This window comes from Ostrea edulis, chromosome 3 (genome assembly GCF_947568905.1).
Source record: "Ostrea edulis chromosome 3, xbOstEdul1.1, whole genome shotgun sequence".
Taxonomy (NCBI): domain Eukaryota; kingdom Metazoa; phylum Mollusca; class Bivalvia; order Ostreida; family Ostreidae; genus Ostrea; species Ostrea edulis.
In genome coordinates, this window is record NC_079166.1 from 58349851 (window position 1) to 58372550 (window position 22700).

Here is a 22700-nt window from a genome sequence, read left to right on the forward strand (position 1 = left end):
CACTGATTTTGACTACAGATAACTCGGTTTACTTCATCAGGATATAGGGCTTACAGCATGTGTGACCAGTCGACAGGGGATGCTTACTCCTCCTAGGCACCTGATCCCACCTCTGGTGTGTCCAGGGGTCCGTCATCTTCGCCAGCCAGGGTGACGATCCATGGTGTTTCTCTATTCAGTAGAGAAACCCGAGGATCATCACCCTTGGCTAGCGAAGATGGGGGTCCGTGTTTGCCCAGCTATCTATTCTGTATTGCTAATAGGAGTTATGAGATTGATCACTGTTCGTTATCTTCACCTTTCACTGAAGAGTGGGTGAGTGCTTATTTGCATCTCTGTAATCCAAAGATTTTCCTATCTGGACTAGACAAATTTCACTGTACATCTGTTCAGACTATCAGTCTACACAAACTCGATGTGTTTCTTACTTGGCAGCAATGTGAAGAAGATTTCTATGTCCTCTCCCTGGTGCAAAGTTGATGTCAAATTTGGAGGTGGACAATAATTCTGATACAGATCTGTTTAAAAAACAAAATAAAAATAACATCATCATTCAAACATTTTCCTCAAACTAACATGCTGTCTTTGTGAATACACAATGACAGGCCTGGAAATCAAATTCCTATCTACCTGTGATTTAAACGCCTTTATACAGTAAAACATGCTCATGATAAACCTGTGTATAGTGAATTTACACTTACAATGAAATGATTTTTTTTTTATTTCCCATGGTAAGCAGCAAAATAAAAAAATAACTGAACATAATGAATTAAGCTTAAAACAAATCAAAATTAGCTGCCCCTGATCCTTCAATATAACCATGGTTTACTGTATGTGTAAATAGAACAAGGTTAAAAGTAATATCTAACCTGTGCGTAAATAGTCCATCAAATGGAATATACAGTTTACTCTGGATATATAGAAATTCAGGATATCAACCTGAATTGTTCTTTATATCCAACGTTCAATATATAACCGATGTTGAATAATATAAATTATGTAAATGGGGATTTAGTTAGACTTCAATATATCAGGTAGTTCAATGTAAGCAACTTCAGTATAAGTGGATAGCTATAATTGTATCTAATCTGTAGTTATAACCTGAATATATTTTGTCTCATTGTCTGTGACTATGCATCTTACTTACACAGCAGAAAAATACATGCATACATCAAAATATTTTAACGAAATGTTTAGAGGATTCCCCCACTAAATTTCCAAGTAAAATTATACCTCTTCTGGCCTCCCCTGGTCCCAGTGATATAACGCTTGTTTTAAAAATATCTTCTATTGAACCAGAGATTTTCTGGAAAGCTATAACTTGCTTAAAAGTTTCGTTTAGTATTGTGAAGATTAAAGTTTGCAAAAACCATGACCTCTAAGACATGAAGGAAACTATAAAAGAGGTCTGAACTTTTACATAGAAATATGCAGGAAAAGCACTATTTGCCTATACATACAAGTCTAAATAAGATCACTACAAAATCGGACAAAGGTAGGACAACCTTAAGGGGGTAATAAAGTCTACACAGAAATCCTTCTCATCAACAAGTCCACATAATTTAGCAATATAATACTTGCAAGTGTCTATCAGGAAGCATGGATGCAGACTCCGTATCAATTTTTTTCGATAGTGGCACCATTCATGGTGCTTTTTGTTTCACTCTCCCTGAATACCTGACACAATTGATTGTCTTTAAAAAAGAGAGTTTGAAGTGTTTTGTAATTAAAGCATAGTACTTAAGCTACGTTTTACATACACATAATCGTGGTTTTATTCTGAGTAGATCAAATATGCTTTGATTCTTTAGAGACGATTGAAAGCAGATTGTATTGTGAAAATGAAGTGAGAAAAGCAATAGAAACAGATGTCAATGACATTGAATGGACCTGCGATAGCAAAAAACCATCCAATCAACTGCGTAACAGGTATTTCATTGTTGGCAATTGACCAAGGCAGTGATAACAAGGGATGTACCAGAGTAGCAGCCAATCTGACTAAAGTGCAGACCTATATTATTATATATATATATATATATATAGGTCTTTACTTTAGTCAGATTGAGTAGCAGCAAGCTATGAATGGTCCAAATCTTCCTGTTTTATACTTATTTCAATTTTGTTCCCCATCTTCCCTTATGCTTGTAAGCATATTTCATGTATCAAGCTTTTACTTATTCTATCTGATCATCAGATATAAAGTACTCATTAATTGTTTCTCATGAAAATTGAAAGAACTTATTGAATGAGTTACAATATTTAGCTTTCAATCTTCCTAAAGTCCCTGACCATGAGCATTGTGAAATTAACACCTTTACATTATCCATATACAAGGTGTACATTAAAGAAATGAACATCACTTTTGAGCTGTTCATGGTCAATATAAATGGATTTGGATATGAAGCAATTCTGTAAATCACCATTTGTTTACACTGCTTGTATCTATAAGTCAGGAAATATTTTGTAGCATAAAACAAACTTCTAAGATCCACCTATGTCACAGTCGTATTGTGACGTACGTCAAAACATAGACATGACGTCACACTTTGTCTTACCCTTCCTTATATCAACATTGCATGGTGCACTATATTTTGGAGCTAGGAGACCACATGATTGGGATGATAATCCACGAAAGTTCATAATCTTAATCCGAGGTGTGACTTTGCAAGATATTTGAAAGACATGTTGTATTTTTTCAAATCATTACGCTCTCTCAGTCGCGTAATCCGTTCATAGTCAATATGAATGTATTGTGTCGCATGCTGATATTGGTTGGTTCATAGAGGAAAATGCGAGTTGTGATATAAATATATATTAAACTGTACAGTACCACTAGTTGTGTTCCAAACACAAGTCTCATTTTTTTAAGATACAAAGCAAACTGTAACATTCTTGAGATTAAAGCTCTGGAATAATATCTAGGGAATTTCCGAAAAAATAATAATAATTAATATAATGGATGAATTACAAACCTGTGTTGATTGGCTATAACCATGGACATCAGCATATAAAATGCAGATTTATCATCTAGAAAAAAAGAAAATAAATTAATCTAAATATAGTTTACATATACATAGAATGTAAACATGATTGAAGAAAACATTTCTGGTTACAATGAATTATCAAGGACTGCTCCAAAATTCGATGAAGGCGTCAATCCAAATGTCCAGCCCAACCGAATCTCAGCCGAGATTATTGCTGAACTCAGTATGAAGTCAAATTACGCTGTGCACTAGAGCATTAGTAATTATAGAGGGCGAAGCCCTCTTGTGGCCCAATGGGCCATGAAAGCGGAGCTCTCCCTATAGGTAACACGTATATACATGTTTAAAGGGAAAATATAGAAAACTAATGAAAAATTAAACCATACCTATGGAGCTTGAAAAGTTTGGTCCCAATGGCGTCAATTCGAATACTAGCACGTGGACATGTATTTCTCCATTTTGAATCTCATGTACCCAAGTTCACGTCGTTCTGAGATGTTATATAAAATCCGTAAAAGCATGCAATCTTATTTTCTTGATCATATATAATCACACGATTAACGCGATAGTTGGTCATGTCTCCAATCTATTTGTATTTGCTAAATACCGACGCTGAATGTGACGTCACAATGCACTGTTTACATCAGTTGCATAGCGTTTCCCGCGTTCGATGAATTGGCGGATCAAAAATGTCTAAACAATACTTTGATTGAGTTCTGTCTTCACACATTAGGTGCTAATGTTTCGGGATAATTTTTGTCCTGTTATGGATCTAGATACTAATGCCAATATTTTTGCTTCGCCCTCAAACACGGTCACGCCGTAAGACATATTATGGTTTTAGAGTGTTCTGAAAACTAAAGGTGAGATTTTAAGCAAGTATCGGTAGTCTGGGAGATTTTTTGAAATTGTGAACCTTTTGGCAAGACCAGAAGAATTAAATATGTATGGCTCTGAGATATTCTGACAGCGCCACCTTCCTCCACATGCCATAAGGCTGGGATACGGAACGAATCCCTTGAAAATGCAGTAAAAATACTAAAATGGTCTATCTGTTGGGTTCAAGGTTTTGGGTAATCTTGGTTGAGATTCGGCTCGGCTGAATACTTGGACTGACACCTTCACCGGTGAAGGCGTCAGTCCAAATATTCAGCCGAGCCGAATCTCAACCAAGATTAGGTTTTGGGTTCATCTAGCTCCGCCGTCCCTAAAGGTTGTGCTGTTAAACACATAAACCATTCACCTTTGGGTAATTCTACAGTCCTTGCACTTCTTAAAGAGGCCGCTAGATCTTTAAGAAACTCCATGTTTTTCTTTCTTCTTCCTAGTTTGACATCATGACTGTCATGCTTCAAAATAAAAATTGGCGCTCTTCTGTCGAGGAAACAAAAATTAGTGTTAAAAGTATAAAAAACGCAAAATATTTACTTTCGGATAAAAATGGTTACATATATGTAGCATAACATAGATTCTTAATGAGTAAATGTGTATCAGAATTATGAAAATCAAGTTTTTGAAAAATATGTTTTTTCTATTCTATGTTAAAATGTTATAAAAACAGCAATGATGACAAATGCACCAGATATTTAACATCTTTAATCCAAACTGCTCCGATTATTAATATTTTGTCTATTATCAAGCAGCAAGTTGAACTCGGTTTGACAGGTAGATTTACGATTTGAACTGTAATTGTACTTAAACTTTCTTTTTCTCTTTACTGTTATATACATTTAGGGTGTCGTTATTGGTTTTCTAAGCTAAACTGGTTTGATTTATTCTACTGTCTTCAATTCTAAGATTGAAGTACCGTATGTTGACAAATGGAAATGAAATGAAAATTAGAGACCTATTTGTACATGATGCTCAAAGAACAACGTGCAATTGTTATTGTATTTGGGTCTGATAAAATCAGATCCTTTGATCTGCTCGCGTAGATAATCTGATCCTTGTGTAGCGATCTACGCAAGCGGATCAAAGGATCTTATTTTAACCAGATTGCCCTAAAATCCAGATGGTCTGAATGAGCATACATTTCCCATTTGAATGAAAATTTAAACTTGAAAGAGCAAAGACTGTAAAGTGTGTGATGAATATATATGTCTTATGGCGTGACCGTGTTTGAGGGCGAAGCAAAAAGTATAATTGGCATTAAACAGGACAAAAAACAACCTGAAGTTAGCACGAGAACAGAGCTTTAAATATCAATTAAAGCATCCTAATTTTGGACATTTGATCCGCCTATATATTGAATGTGAGAAATATAACGCAATTGATGTAAACAGTGCATTGTGACATCATATTCAGCGTCGTTATTTAGCAAATTTATAAAAATAGGAGACATGGCACAATCGCGTTAATCGAGAAGTGATTATATATATTATTAAGAAAATAAGATTTACATGCTTTTACAGATTTTATGTAACATCTCAGAATGACGTGAACTAGGGTAGATGAGATTCAAAATGGAGAAATACATGTTCACGCACTAATATTCGAATCGACGCCATTGGGACCAAAATTTTCAAGTTCCATAAGTATGGTTTTTCATTAGTTTTCTATATTTTCCTTTAAAGGCATAGTGTCTAAACTATTGGTAAAATTTTGCATGTTCCAAAAAGGTGGCGAAATTAAAGATTGTAACTAGAAAATCACAAAACGTTCTTCAGAATGTTTACAAACACATTGGATACGATAGTAATTACAAAATAATTCCCTGTTCTCATTCGCCTAAACTGGTACCCTGTTGACTTTGCATCTCTTATGTTTGTGTGTAGCCACCAATCAGCGGGGTACCAGTTTAATATAATATCCTCCAGACAAACATTTTATAAAGGGTTAAAACATTAAAATGACTTCAATTTCAAAGCGCTGCAGCTATAGACAATTAACTCATAATTAATACTACAAATTTGTTTTTTTGGAGTTCTTCTTGCAAAATATTGTGATGTCATTTTTGAGATAAAAGATAGACCCTATGCCTTTAAAATTTAAACATGTATATTATACGTGTTACCTATAAGGAGAGCTCTGCTCTAGCCCGAAGGGCCGTGAGAGGGCTTCACACTCTATTAATATGTCTTACAACGTGACAATTTGTAAGGGCGAAACAAAAAGTTTTGGCATTAGAATCACAGGGCTCTAAATTAATTAACATATACCCGTCAGTCTATGACTGGTTAAAAGTCTGGCGGACTGACTGAGATTTATGCCAGTCATTCCAATGGGACTCGTCAATTTTCCAAAACATCATTTTGGAAAACATATTTTAATTTATGGAATTTTTAACACACATTTGGCATTCCTCTGTAGATATCAGATGAACCCAATTAGTAAATTATATAAATCTCACGTAAGTGATACAATATTGTTTGAGGCATATGTAGGTAAATTCCATTATTTCATTTTGATATGTTCATTCAAAGCGAAATATGTTGAATTATTTCTGGAAAACTTGTGGACCGGTAAATTTTTCTGCAGACTGGTTGAAATTATACCCTGTCAGACCGGTTGGACTAGTGACATAAAAAGTTTATTTCAAGCCCTGGAATCTATATCCATAACAGGACAAAAAATATCCCTAAGTTAGCACCTAACGTAATCAAAGCATTCTAACTTTAGAGTCCCAGAGTTGTCACTAAATGCGTCCTAGATGCAGAAAATTCATTTGGGATGCAAGTTTGTCTGATATGGCGAGTCCCGCGGACTCCGAATAAAAATCATAGATGTAATTTTACTTACAAGCCCTGGTAAAGTGTATTAATTAGAACTTGTAGTAGGAAAAAATCTAGGTAAAATGTTATGCTCTAGTGAACCGAGATAATACATGTACCACCAAGTCAGTTAGGTGCAAATTAGAATGTAATATTAAATGTTAATATGATATTAAAAAGATAATTAGATAAGATGCAAAGTGATAAACATTTTGCCACTGGCAGTAATATTTATTTTTATTTCTTATTTCTTATTTTTTTTGCAAAGCGGGATCTACATTTAGATATAAATATTTGCCTTCTGGTAGCCATTTTTATAGGAAACGAAAGTAGCGTAGGTTGTAAACTTTGGTAGATTTTACAAACAAAACTAGGACACATCTATTTTATCACTGTAACAATAATAATTTGAATAAAATGCTGTTTGATATTGAATAGGGTTGTTGTGATGATAGGAGATTCAGGGAAGTAATTCTGTTGGCAGGGACATTTAGTTGTCTGAGGCCAAGTCACAAAATTTATGATTACCTTTAATTTCATGTGTACAAAGTGATCACTGTTAAACGTTGGCTTGGCAATTAGAATCAATTTATACACCTATATTTGCAATTTGTTGGAGATGAAAGTGAACAGAGGTATGTATTAGCAATAGCTTCACTCTGTATAAATAGGGGTGTAGGAAAAATGACTCCTCAATACAACTTTCAATGGACTCATCAAATTTTCATGGGACTCAAGCTGCTTATAAACCACAAGTGCAGGACTCGTCTTCAATAATTTCTAGTAACAACCCTGACTTTAGACATTTGATCCGCCTATTCATTGAATGTGGGATACATTACGCAATTGATGTAAACACTAAACAGTGCATTGTTATGGCATTTTCAGCATCTGTGTTTAGCAAATTCGCAAACATAAGAGACATTGTACAATCGCATTAAACTACAGAATTGAGGAGTGATTATAATGATTAAGAAAATAAGAGATTTACATGCTGTTATGGATTTTATGTAACATCTCAGAAAAACTTGAACTGATTCAAAATGGAGAAATACATGTCCACACCTACTGTAGGAACTCTGAAAGATAAACAAGCACGCCATGGGAGTCATCCTATGAACAGAACATTGTGTGATTTAAAAAAAAAAAATTGTATAAAATTTGCAAACATTGACATTAAGCAATGCAATATTGATAGTGATACAGAGTTAATTTTGATATTTAATAAAGTGAACAGCTGAGCTATCCTCTAAGAGGCGAGATCAAAAGATCAATGTTGGATAAAAATCTAAATAGTTAGGGGGAGGGGGTTGGGGTCTTGGTGAAAACTATGTGAATTTAGTTTTTTGTCAGACATTGAACTTTCGACCTCGCCCCTAAGTTACACATTAGTTACTTTAAAGCTGTAAAGATTTTTGAAAATTGGTCAATTTTGGACAGTTTTTGCCCCAGGGGTGCTGAAGACCTGAAATTTACAATTTATGTTCTCCATGTCAATGTCTGACAAAAAACTAAATTCACATAGTTTTCACCAAGACCCCAACCCCCTTCAAAACTAAATATGATGAATGTTGAAACTAATCCATTGACAAGTAAAAACACAGAAGTATAAATATATAGCACTCTGTATACCTTTTCAACTATTTATTCACAAATGAAAGTGTACATCAAGACTATTATAAATGTTCATTAAAATGTAATATTATTATGTGGTTTTTAACAGTCACTTGTCTTTTTCCACTAAAGTGTAACCGATGATAGATTACAAAAACTTACGGGAGTTTTGATACTGTTGCTGAACATTAGAATTTAACTTATAGATATTCAGAACAGGAAATTTTTTCTAGATTTCATAGCCCATGGAAGTAGCGATACTTTTTCACTAGTATTCAGGTGACCGATAAGGCCTGTGGGCCTCTTGTTTCCAAGAGCCTTGGAGTTATTAAGGATTGGGATAAAATCAGGGATCAAATGTTACACAATACATGAATATAGGGAAGAAATCTTCAAAAAAAAACCAAACTAACAAAAAACTTTTGCATAACAACTAAGTCCCTGTTAGTCGTATTGATTTTAAAGGCATTCCCATATTGATTAGATTTAAGTTCAGTTAAGCATATCTATAACTGTTTGCTCATGCAGTGTAATAAAGCCATGAAAGTTTCCTCCCATGATTTGAGATATTCCCAGATTCTCGTCATTTTATCATACTCCATGCTGCTTTGTAGAGACATGGCTGGTCATTGTTATTATTACATTTAGGGTCCTTTCTTATCCCGTTAAATGTCACAAACTTGTCCATGTTTCAATTATCAATGCATTGCGTATTCACCTTGACATTGCGTCTAAGTAGATTCGGCACTTTGCAATCAATTTTAACTTCGCCATACATTGAAACGTTTTGGTGATCTGTGTCATATTTCTCAATAAAGTGGTGCATGTATTTTGAAATTCATTAAGTTGCTGAATGAATGCAGACATATATTCGGTTTATCCATGATCGACACTGTTGACGCATTTACATTTAATATCTTTATCTTATATCTTTATTTTACTTTAAAAAAAATCCCTTGCCCACAGACAAGTTCGTGTAATTTAACCTGCCCGACTCTGAAATATGGTTGCCTCAAGCTTCAAGCAGTGCTATTTGTGTACCCCTTCATGTCTTGACAATAGAAGGGGCGTATAAGTTGGGCATAAACTTTTCAATCTGAAGTTGATACCCCCAAACTAAAATTATATGTGAAGATATTGTAAGACCTGAAGGTGTAAAGTGACCTAGACCCAAGGTCATCAAGGTCACTGGGATAAAAATATTGATCATGGAGGACTGCGTTCGAGATCGCCATTCTTTGCATGAGTACAAATTGCTGATCCCAAACGCCAAGTACGCATGATGAGAACGAATGGGTTCAAGGTGCAAGAACTCACACCACCTCTGTATAAGGTTCATGTGCACATGTTCTTATCATTCGCTTCTCTAAGTTAGAATGGAGAACAAGAACACCAGGAATGGCTATCTCGAATGCACTCACGGTGTTGTTGTTCTTTATAACAAGTCATGATAGGGTAGATCTAGTTGTGTTGTTGTTCTTTATAACAAGTCATGATAGAGCAGATCTAGTTGTGTTGTTCTTTATAACAAGTCATGATAGGGTAGATCTAGTTGTGTTGTTCTCTATAACAAGTCATGATAGGACAGATCTAGTTGTGTTGTTCTTTATAACAAGTCATGATAGGGTAGATCTAGTTGTGCTGTTGTTCTTTACAACAAGTCATGATGGGACAGATCTAGTTGTGATGTTCTTTATAACAAGTCATGATAGGACAGATCTAGTTGTGATGATGTTCTTTATAACAAGTCATGATGGGACAGATCTAGTTGTGTTGTTCTTTATAACAAGTCATGATAGGGTAGATCTAGTTGTGCTGTTGTTCTTTATAACAAGTCATGATAGGACAGATCTAGTTGTGTTGTTCTTTATAACAAGTCATGATAGGACAGATCTAGTTGTGATGTTCTTTATAACAAGTCATGATAGGACAGATCTAGTTGTGATGATGTTCTTTATAACAAGTCATGATGGGACAGATCTAGTTGTGTTGTTCTTTATAACAAGTCATGATAGGGTAGATCTAGTTGTGCTGTTGTTCTTTATAACAAGTCATGATAGGACAGATCTAGTTGTGTTGTTCTTTATAACAAGTCATGATAGGACAGATCTAGTTGTGATGTTGTTCTTTATAACAAGTCATGATGGGACAGATCTAGTTGTGTTGTTCTTTATAACAAGTCATGATAGGACAGATCTAGTTGTGATGTTGTTCTTTATAACAAGTCATGATGGGACAGATCTAGTTGTGATGTTGTTCTTTATAACAAGTCATGATAGGACAGATCTAGTTGTGTTGTTCTTTATAACAAGTCATGATAGGACAAATCTAGTTGTGTTGTTCTTTATAACAAGTCATGATAGGACAGATCTAGTTGTGATGTTGTTCTTTATAACAAGTCATGATAGGACAGATCTAGTTGTGATGTTCTTTATAACAAGTCATGATAGAACAGATCTAGTTGTGTTGTTCTTTATAACAAGTCATGATAGGACAGATCTAGTTGTGTTGTTGTTCTTTATAACAAGTCATGATGGGACAGATCTAGTTGTGATGTTCTTTATAACAAGTCATGATAGGACAGATCTAGTTGTGATGATGTTCTTTATAACAAGTCATGATGGGACAGATCTAGTTGTGATGTTCTTTATAACAAGTCATGATAGGGTAGATCTAGTTGTGTTGTTCTTTATAACAAGTCATGATAGGACAGATCTAGTTGTGTTGTTCTTTATAACAAGTCATGATGGGACAGATCTAGTTGTGTTGTTGTTCTTTATAACAAGTCATGATGGGACAGATCTAGTTGTGATGTTGTTCTTTATAACAAGTCATGATAGGACATATCTAGTTGTGATGTTCTTTATAACAAGTCATGATAGGACAGATCTAGTTGTGTTGTTCTTTATAACAAGTCATGATAGGACAGATCTAGTTGTGTTGTTCTTTATAACAAGTCATGATAGGGTAGATCTAGTTGTGATGTTGTTCTTTATAACAAGTCATGATAGGACAGATCTAGTTGTGATGTTCTTTATAACAAGTCATGATAGGACAGATCTAGTTGTGATGTTCTTTATAACAAGTCATGATAGGACATATCATGACGATAGGACAAATCTAGTTGTGTTGTTCTTTATAACAAGTCATGATAGGACAGATCTAGTTGTGATGTTCTTTATAACAAGTCATGATAGGACATATCTAGTTGTGTTGTTGTTCTTTATAACAAGTCATGATAGGACAGAACTAGTTTTGATGTAATCTTCTGCAAAGGATATGGTTTCTGAATAATTTTCAGGTTTAAAGGTCAAAGCACAAAGTCACTGGAAAGCACACTATGGGAATATGTCCACATGTTCTAACTCTATGGTCATTATAACAATTTAGTTTGCCAATACAACCTATCATTTGGTCTAATGCTGTCTGACGTGTTTCATACCGATTGTTAGGCTGTTCTCGGCACACTGATTTTGACTACAGATAATTCCGTTTACCTGATCAAGATATAGGGCTCACGGCAGGTGTGACTGGTCGACAGGGGATGCTTACTCCTCCTAGGCACCTGATCCCCTCTCTAGTATATCCAGGGGTCCGTGTTTGCACAACTCTCTAATTTGTATTGCTTATAGGAGTTATGAGATTGATCACTGTTTGCTATCTTCACCTTTCATGGTGAAGGAATTGCCTAGTGCATCAGTGACTAAGTAAGTACCTTCAAATGAGATGATAGGAGAATTCTGTAGTGATATCTTAGATATAATACAGGTTTGATTAATGTGTATTCTGACTTTCAAGTTAGTCTAGTTGTTTTAACTGGTTGTCCACGATATTGTCAAGGTTAGGTTTCTGTCCCTTGGGTCTTAAAACTGAGAAGGACTCATGTTTGATCAAATATGAAAGGAACACAGTCATGTGTAGTAGAAATTGAGGCTTAGATCAAAAGATGATATTCCATAATGTTGATGATACAGGGTATAAGTTATCAAGCTTTATGATATTTGATCATATGTCTAAATGTTTAAATATCCCCTAAGCTGATCTCACTGTTATGGCATCAGAGCTCAGGGAACCTGATTTTCAGTCCTAATCAATGCCATATAACTTCACAAAGCTGAAGTGTACTGGGTGCTTCTGAAAGAGTTTGCTGGCAGGCTGTCACTTAAACCATCTAGTTCATTTACATACAGGGCCATGAATATTAGGAATTAAGTCGGAGTTGTAGACATAATGTTGACCTGCAGACATCACTATAACCTAGATCAGCCTCCTACTTGAATCATTTATTGTATGTCAGGTCAGACTTAATTGAACAATTATATAAGAATAAACTTGTATGGTACATCATCTAACAATAATTTTTTGCAACACCTGTATTGCAAAAATTCCATTATCCTGTGATTACCGTAAAATAAATGGGAACTTTGTAAACAACATAATGGCCCTTTAGCGTGTTCAGTTCTGTCCACACCAAATGATTATTTGGATTATTAAGCTTTCTACAACTCGGTTTTCTACCTCTGTTTATTGATTAAATATAAATTATCATTTAGGTCTGAAGGTACAATCCGAAAAGATTGAGTGGTACAGAAAAGGAAATTAGCAAAGCCTGGGTAATGTCAATAATTTTGTTGGTATGTAAATGGCAGTGTTGACTGTCAAGGGCAGATTATTGACCAGCCTTGCTGATGACGTCAATGGCAGAGTGATTTCCCTTGTCTTAGATCTGCAGATATCGGTGTATTGATTCGTTTTCTGGAGGCTGGAAAGTCGCTGACTATATACTTATGTATATTGATTCCTGGTGTAATGGCTAACTAACGGTGAATATTTCATCATCTGAGGAAGAGCTGATTGCACACAAAAGGTTGAATTGTGGTAGATAAAGTTTCTTTGGGTTGAAATGATGCAACCCGAACCAAGGGGGTACTTAAATCGAGTTCACTGTACAGTCTTGTAATAGTATGATCGAAAGTCAGAGTGTGGTATACAATTTCTACTTGCTTGTACACAATTAAGGGATAATTCATTCATCATTATAAGAAGTAACACAATGATGTTTCTTGATGTTGTTTTATACTGTAGACTGAACATGCAAAAATCCTGACAGTCATGTGTATGGCTGATTCTGAAAGATGTGGATAATTTTACTTGCAGAGCCTAACTTTGGGCCATATCATCATGCTTTTGGGTTATAAATTGAAAAACAGAATTCTTTCTCAATTCTTGTTGATTGGATTGCTACGCAGCTTTTGTCTAAATTAAATTTGCTGTATATGTCATGATCTTTGTCTGGAATAAAGTCCAGAATCATCAATTTGTTTCTCAGAAAGCATTAGACCTACATATTTGATCAATAGACAGACCTTTTTGAGACTTATTGAATATGCTCTTGACATTTGACCTTGACCTGGGTCTTTAGTGTTTGTACTGTAGTAGTCATCATTTAACATATGTACATATTTTAAAACTTAGTTCAGTATTGTCATGAACCTCAATGAGACGTTATTAAATATGACCCTCTCCCATGACCTTGACCTTTGAACTTAAGTTTTTAGCAGTGCATGTAAAAAACAAAACAAAAAACAGACAACCCCCCTCCCCCGAAAAAATGAATTCAAGTTATTACATATATATACCGGTAGTACTTTATAGCATTGAATAGATATCTTTTTACCAGTCAGGCCAGACAGTGTCTGATGGTTTTACCAGTCAGGCCAGACAGTGTCTGATGGTTTTACCAGTCAGGCCAGATCTCACTGGGACCTAATTTTAAGGGATTCATACACTCCTCCTCAGGGACATTGACCTGTAGATGAGAAATTAGTTGATTTGAACATATTTTATTGTCTGGATGTTATAACAAACGGATTGAGAAATTTGTTACCTTTATCTAGTTGCCATGCAGACTTATCAAACTATGTGAGTAGTCTGCTGACAAACTTGCTGAATTTCTGACCGACGTGTACGCGTATCAATGTGCCCAGTTAAAACCCGTACATTTGTTTTTATGATTTAGGAACCATCAAAGGACTTCATATTTTATATTTGGACAGGCTTCTATTAGATTAGTTGTAATAGGAAAATTGCTCAGTTCAGTCATGTAATTCACATAAATTGACATGTATGCAGTTGATTGTTAATTAGTTTAGAAACATACAATGAGTGCAACTCTAAATCGCCCCTCTCCTATCTCCCTAATGAAACCGTCACTTTCAGGTGTTGTGAAAACTCATAACATTTCTATTGTGTGGAAATAATGCACTAATACTTAATTACATGTACACAATGAATGCTAGATATAGACTTATTGAATACATATTTGTGTTGCTACTCGAAGTTGATCTGAACTAGGGACGGTATAAAAGTCAGCGAGTTTAAATTTATGTACAAAGTTATTCCTTTCTTGTCAATAAGGTAGATTTAGTAATGGGTACCATAACTAGATATGTATTAATCTGGTGATTTTCTTACTTATCAGTTAAAATTCATGTCATTGTTGATTATTTCAATACTGTACCTTTGAGATACAAAGTTCTGGGGGGGGGGGGGGGGGGGGGGGGTGCACTCTACCTAATGTACATACCTTTGAGGTAAAGTTTAAAATTTGTTTACATCAGATACCGCTTGACATTCTAATAGCTTTTTGATTAGTGTGAGGTTGTTATTCAAAACAGATTTCTTCGATACAATCTCACACGGAATCAATAAGGAAGTGAAAAATAGAAACAAATCAATCGTCATGATTTTAAAGAAAAATCTTCAATTATATAGGATGTCGTTATATTTGATTTATAAAGGAAGGCATTTAATAAAGTATGTTTAAATGTAAATTTTGTCGGTTATAGAAATCATTGGTCTTTTAAACTGTTATGCTGTAGGATGTTAGTTCCTGGATATCATGAAAATTTGTGGTTCACTAAAACTTGTCATCTGTCCAAGTAAAGAGAAGGAAAGGGAGATAATAAAATATTGGCTTTATAGAACCTAGCAGTACTTATGTATACCAAAGTTTTGTCAGTAAATGTCTATTTTGTGTTTGTATGAAGGGCAATATGAAAACAATTGAAAACTTGGGTAATTTTGCAGATTATACAAATTCTATACTTCCAATGTTTTCATACCCCATAGCTAGCACACAGAAAAATAAATATTTTTAGTTCCTTAAATTATCAACAATCCATTTTGTTTGAAAGATGATGGTGCAATAATAATTATACAACAAATCCATTTGGCAGAAGGTCTGCATTTCAATGATTCAAGGTGAATTTTTTTGTGAATCTCACACTTTGCAGTTTCTGTCTTTTAAGACATCCTTGGTAAAGAAGCATTGTTTGGATTTAGCTGCAGTAGTGTATCTTAATTACCAGTCAGTAGCAATTATCACAAATTCTACAGTAATTTTCCTTAGTAAATTTTTACTATATGTCTAGTCATATAATTAGAATTTTTAATTATATGGTTATCATAATGTTGTATTTGAAATATATCTAAATACTGCAAGTGGTTGATTTCACAAGTTCAGCCTGAGATAGAATTGCAGATACCGTATTACGTGTAGCCACGTTCACAGTGTGCATTTTGACAACAATGCCTGACGTTAAAAGCAGTCTTAAAAATGACCGAGCCAAATTTATCTGTACATACACCCACAACTTTATTTAAAGGCTTATAATCTTGTGTCTGTAGGGTGTCTTCATACTTGACTGATCACCCATGAAGGTTTAAACCAACCATTGTCGCAACACATCACAAAGCATGGCTTGATTTCCTGATGTATTTCTAAATACGAGTTGCTAAATAACATTCCCAGTCACGAATCTCACAGGTGGATGTAAGTGTACTTATATTCTTATGAAACAAACACTCTGTCGATCGTATGATTGAATAGACATCTAGACTTGTTTAAATTCTTGCAGATTGAAACCGGACAACTTATGATATTCATTTTGGTAGATGATTCGCTGCTGGAGGGCGGATATTAGTGATGTGACACTGCTGGTTTCTATTCAAGCTTTTGCCTCTGAGGTCCCTACAGTGTTTTGCAAGGTAAGATTCTTAGAGTGTGTGACTGCATGAACATTTTCTAATGAGTTGGTCAGCAAGGACAGTTGATCAGATCATTAATTGACAGAGGGATGGCCGGGTCAATATCGTCTTACGATCTACTCTTGTTATGTTAAATCTGCATTATCCTAGTCAAAAGATGAAAACAGTGAATGTGATATGAATATAGGGAGCACCTGATTTCTGCACGTTAATTACTTCTATAAGACAGCTTTATATTGACATTATTGATCATATATTTTAATAAACCCAGGGTTTATGAAGCCGTCCATTCATTTCGGCTTTAGAGTCCCTCCCTTACAAATGACTGAATGTCAATTGATAGCTATAAAGATGCGAAAGGTCATTAGGGTGTGCTATACCTGACTTGTAAAGCGGATTCTGATTTATTTTTTATTCCTATCGATTTTCTGACATTATGTAACCGATTGGTAGATACAGCTTTACATGATGTTCACTGGTATATGCTGGAAGTCTAGCTGTTATTGATCAAAAGAACTCCAAGAAACTGTCCTATCTAACAAGTGTTGTAATTGCTTGGGGTTCTAGCTTTTGTAGATGCGTTTCTCAGTATGTATCACAGAATTTTTAAAGTTTTGTTATTAAAGCCTTTGAAATATATCACAAAGAACAAAGTGATGAAACATTTATAAAGCTTGTGTTTTAGCTCACCTGAGCTTTAGTGAGTTGTTTTCATTGTAAGTGGTCTTCTTTTGTACTTCCACTTAATAAAAACAAACACCAATAGCAAAACAATATTTGATTTTTGTGCTTTTGTGTTCATTGTATAGCAGAAAGTCACTCCAATACAATCTTCAACATCAAACACACAAACAGTTTTAGAAAACTTCTGAAGTTTTCAATCTGACAAGCAGCTTGTCATACTGGCTCACCAATATAATTAAAATTAGATGTTAGATCCGCTCACATACTCGCTACACAAACGTATGTGAGTGGATCAAACATGAAAGGTGAAGATAACGAACAGTGATCAATCTCATAACTCCTACAAGCAATACAAAATAGAGAGATGGGCAAACACGGACCCCTGGACACACCAGAGGTGGGATCAGGTGCTTAGAAGGAGTAAAGCATCCCCTGTCAACCGGTCACACCCGCCGTGAGCCCTATATCCTGTTCAGGTAAATGGAGTTATCCACAGTCAAAATCAGTGTGCCAAGAACGGCTTAACAATCGGTATGAAACATCTAATTTTAATTAGATTGACTTGCTCACCAGCATACCATTATCTGACTCGATAAGCAGCTTAACAAGTACTGAATTAACACGACTTACAAACTGTAAAATAAACTTTCCCATGCAAAGTTTGAACGCCAGAATGAATACCATTCGAACTTAACTTCCCTTCAAAACCTTCAAGCCCCGCCCCTAAATCTCATTGGCATTTCCACTAAAGAAATTAATTTTATTCTAATTCACCTAGTTCAACCGAAATAAATTATATTTTTGTTGTCAACTTTTCATATTTTTACTCCATTTTCAAAAAAATTCCCCTTGGATATGCAATGGGTAGTAATATTTAAAAACTTGATAAAACCCTGCTGTTAAAAGAATACATGTACATGTATATAGGAAATTTTTCTCAAAAATCTTCATTAGAACAATAGGGGTACAATTTGTCAAATTGATATGCAAGCATCACCGTGTAATGTAGATTTGAGTTTATAATTCACCCCATAACCCCAGGGTCAGGAAGTGAGTGAAGTGGTAACACGAAAGAAGTTCAGGTAGATGTGAAAATTGTGTATCAAACTTCGTGTTAGGAACCACATGGATACAATGTATCAACATAGTTTGTACGTATCCACCTGTAGTGTACATTCAAGTTTGTTCACATCATAACCCCCAATATAGGGGTGTACTGATATACCCATACATACTGATGTTTAACTGTCCAGTGATATACCAATATATATTGATACATACTGATGTTTAACTCTCCAGTGATATACCAATATATATTGATACATATTGATGTTTGACTCTCCAGTGATATACCAATATATATTGATACATACTGATGTTTAACTCTCCAGTGATATACCAATATATATTGATACATACTGATGTTTAACTCTCCAGTGATATACCAATATATATTGATACATATTGATGTTTAACTCTCCAGTGATTATACCAATATATATTGATACACACTGATGTTTAACTCTCCAGTGATATACCAATATATATTGATACATATTGATGTTTATGTCTCCAGTGATATACCAATATATGTTGATACATATTGATGTTTAACTCTCCAGTGATATACCAATATATATTGATACATACTGATGTTTAACTCTCCAGTGATATACCAATATATATTGATACACACTGATGTTTAACTCTCCAGTGATATACCAATATATATTGATACATATTGATGTTTAACTCTCCAGTGATATACTAATATATATTGATACATACTGATGTTTAACTGTCCAGTGATATACCAATATATATTGATACATACTGATGTTTAACTCTCCAGTGATATACCAATATATATTGATACACACTGATGTTTAACTCTCCAGTGATATACCAATATATATTGATACATATTGATGTTTAACTCTCCAGTGATATACCAATATATATTGATACATACTGATGTTTAACTCTCCAGTGATATACCAATATATATTGATACACACTGATGTTTAACTCTCCAGTGATATACCAATATATATTGATACATATTGATGTTTAACTCTCCAGTGATATACCAATATATATTGATACATACTGATGTTTAACTCTCCAGTGATATACCAATATATATTGATACATACTGATGTTTAACTCTCCAGTGATATACCAATATATATTGATACATACTGATGTTAATTAACTGTCCAGTGATATACCAATATATATATATTGATACATATTGATGTTTAACTCTCCAGTGATATACCAATATATATTGATACATATTGATGTTTAACTCTCCAGTGATTATACCAATATATATTGATACATACTGATGTTTATGTCTCCAGTGATATACCAATATATATTGATACACACTGATGTTTAACTCTCCAGTGATATACCAATATATATTGATACATATTGATGTTTAACTCTCCAGTGATATACCAATATATATTGATACATATTGATGTTTGACTCTCCAGTGATATACCAATATATATTGATACATACTGATGTTTATGTCTCCAGTGATATACCAATATATATTGATACACACTGATGTTTAACTCTCCAGTGATATACCAATATATATTGATACACACTGATGTTTGACTGTCCAGTGATATACCAATATATATTGATACATATTGATGTTTGACTCTCCAGTGATATACCAATATATATTGATACATACTGATGTTTATGTCTCCAGTGATATACCAATATATATTTATACATATTGATGTTTATCGCAATTCACCTTTGAATTAGAACGCTTTGGCCGATATAGTATTGTGTTGTGTGACGACATAATTGAATCTGTTTGCAATACAATTGCGAAATGCAACAGAAACTCTCATTGGTCCATATGTATAAGTCCGCCCAAATTCCCTTATACGGGAGTAGTCGGCATTTGAAAACATGACGGCCAGATGGAAACAAACTTCGAAGGAAGAAAGAGAAAAAGTTGTATTCTTGTGTTGTTAAATGTAATATAAAAAAATTCCCAACATATTTTCCTACTATACTTGTGTCCAAACATACCTTCAAATATTTATTAAAGCCCCATATGACCCCAAAACTCACAGCTTTTGATGATTTCGTTCGTTGACGTAGTCATGTTAGGTAGCCAGTCAATTCAAATCCCGGTTTATTTCCATATTGGCACAATAGCGTGTAGATGTGAACTAATACCCCACAAATATTTTAGCTAAATATTTTAGATAATAGAACATCCCTGTTCCATTAAATGATAATTATTCAAATAGCTAAACTCGCGGCAATGCGGCTTTCATTAATCTGGGACGGTCTCCATCTCTGCCACACGAGTGTTAAGGGCCATAATGGGCTTATGTAGCATTTTCGTTTATCAAGAGCTTATTTTACCTTTACAAAAACTATATTTTTTAATTTCTATAAATTATTCGTGTTGATAATAAATGAAAAGAGAATACATAATTTTGGGTCGTGTGTGGCTTTAATGAATATTTGAAGGTATGTAAGTATAGTAGGAAAATATGTTAAGATTTTTTAAATATTGAATTTATGAGACAGCAACACAAGAATACACGGATATCAGGCCTCAACCATGTGCAGCTTTTTGTGCCCCATAAATCGAAGGTTTTAATAAGAGGTGGATCTATAGATCTCTGTTCCGTCACATCCAGAGAGCTACAGTTCTCCAGCTAGTAATTTTCTAGTCCGTCCATCTTATCTGATCACCTGAATCCGCTCAAGAAAGTGGGCGGGCTGTAATTGGCCAATGAAAACTCTTGTTGTATTACATCAAACATGTCATTCAAACTGTTCCAACAGTCTCATTCAATTGTGTCGTCACACAACGCAATACTATATCGGGTAAATCGTTCTAATTCAAAGGTGAATTGCATTAACTCTCCAGTGATATACCAATATATATTGATACATATTGATGTATTATAACTCTCCAGTGATATACCAATATATATTAATTGATACATACTGATGTTAATTAACTCTCCAGTGATATATCAATATATATTGATACATACTGATGTTTAACTCTCCAGTGATATACCAATATATATTGATACATACTGATGTTTAACTGTCCAGCGATATACCAATATATATTGATACATATTGATGTTTAACTCTCCAGTGATATACCAGTATATATTGATACATACTGATGTTTAACTCTCCAGTGATATACCAATATATATTGATACATATTGATGTTTATGTCTCCAGTGATATACCACATACTGATGTTTAACTCTCCAGTGATATACCAATATATATTGATACATATTGATGTTTGACTGTCCAGTGATATACCAATATATATTGATACATACTGATGTTTGACTGTCCAGTGATATACCAATATATATTGATACATATTGATGTTTATGTCTCCAGTGATATACCAATATATATTGATACATACTGATGTTTAACTCTCCAGTGATATACCAATATATATTGATACATATTGATGTTTAACTCTCCAGTGATTATACCAATATATATTGATACATATTGATGTTTATGTCTCCAGTGATATACCAATATATGTTGATACATACTGATGTTTATGTCTCCAGTGATATACCAATATATATTGATACATATTGATGTTTAACTGTCCAGTGATATACCAATATATATTGATACATATTGATGTTTAACTCTCCAGTGATATACCAATATATATTGATACATACTGATGTTTATGTCTCCAGTGATATACCAATATATATTGATACATATTGATGTTTAACTGTCCAGTGATATACCAATATATATTGATACATATTGATGTTGAACTCTCCAGTGATATACCAATATATATTGATACATATTGATGTTTAACTCTCTAGTGATATACCAATATATATTGAATGGTACATATTGATGTTTAACTCTCCAGTGATATACCAATATATATTGATACATATTGATGTTTAACTCTCCAGTGATATACCAATATATATTGATACATATTGATGTTTAACTCTCCAGTGATATACCAATATATATTGATACACACTGATGTTTAACTCTCCAGTGATATACCAATATATGTTGATACATATTGATGTTTAACTGTCCAGTGATATACCAATATATATTGATACATATTGATGTTTAACTCTCCAGTGATATACCAATATATATTGATACATACTGATGTTTAACTCTCCAGTGATATACCAATATATATTGATACATACTGATGTTTGACTGTCCAGTGAGTGATATACTGATGCAGTAGGTGACCAATCAGAGTCAGCTAGGTTTGGTAATAACCGATTGAGTCGAGATCAACATACATTAAATGTAATTGTCTGTAAAATGATGTGATATAATGTCTGCTAGGAAAAACAAAGTGTATGGAACTGTTTGACTGGCAAACGAATTTATAAATGCTGTTGTAAACTCTGTTCATAGGTTGCTAGTGACAACTTCTGGTAGAAGAGAAACTTATTCTTTCATTTATTTTAAACTGTCCCCACAAAGAAAACCCAATAGACTAAAATTAATAGCAATGATATTTTCAGTCATTTAAAGTCTGCCATATCAACAGCAGAGAATTGAAAAGTTAGAAATCATTTTAAAATCTTGAAAAAGAACTACTGCATGGCTATATTGG

General features: G+C 34.0%; 2 protein-coding genes across 16 annotated transcripts in view; one reads left to right on the forward strand and one right to left on the reverse strand.

The window, feature by feature from the left end:
• The window catches only part of LOC125674742 (E3 ubiquitin-protein ligase HACE1-like), a 35078-nt gene extending 30725 nt beyond the window's left edge, over nucleotides 1-4353 (reverse strand). Inside the window, exons 1-3 of the mRNA XM_048912007.2 lie at nucleotides 4228-4353; nucleotides 2973-3027; nucleotides 429-518 (exon numbers count right to left, since the gene is read on the reverse strand). Of these exons, the coding sequence (XP_048767964.1) occupies nucleotides 429-518; nucleotides 2973-3027; nucleotides 4228-4291 (209 nt within the window). The 5' untranslated portion in view covers nucleotides 4292-4353. The remainder of the gene's footprint in view (nucleotides 1-428; nucleotides 519-2972; nucleotides 3028-4227) is intronic.
• A 243-nt stretch (nucleotides 4354-4596) lies between these two features.
• LOC125674020 (synaptotagmin-1-like) overlaps nucleotides 4597-22700 on the forward strand; it is a 47122-nt gene continuing 29018 nt past the window's right edge. For 2 of the 15 annotated variants that reach the window (XM_048910989.2, XM_056158312.1), the window contains exons 1-2: nucleotides 4597-4649; nucleotides 16228-16357. The gene's annotated coding sequence lies outside the window, so the exon portion shown is untranslated. Of the gene's footprint in view, nucleotides 5519-12861; nucleotides 12922-13053; nucleotides 13187-15997; nucleotides 16143-16227; nucleotides 16358-22700 lie in introns of those variants that run through there. The other 13 variants (XM_048910991.2, XM_056158311.1, XM_056158301.1 and 10 more) reach the window with 11 other exon arrangements.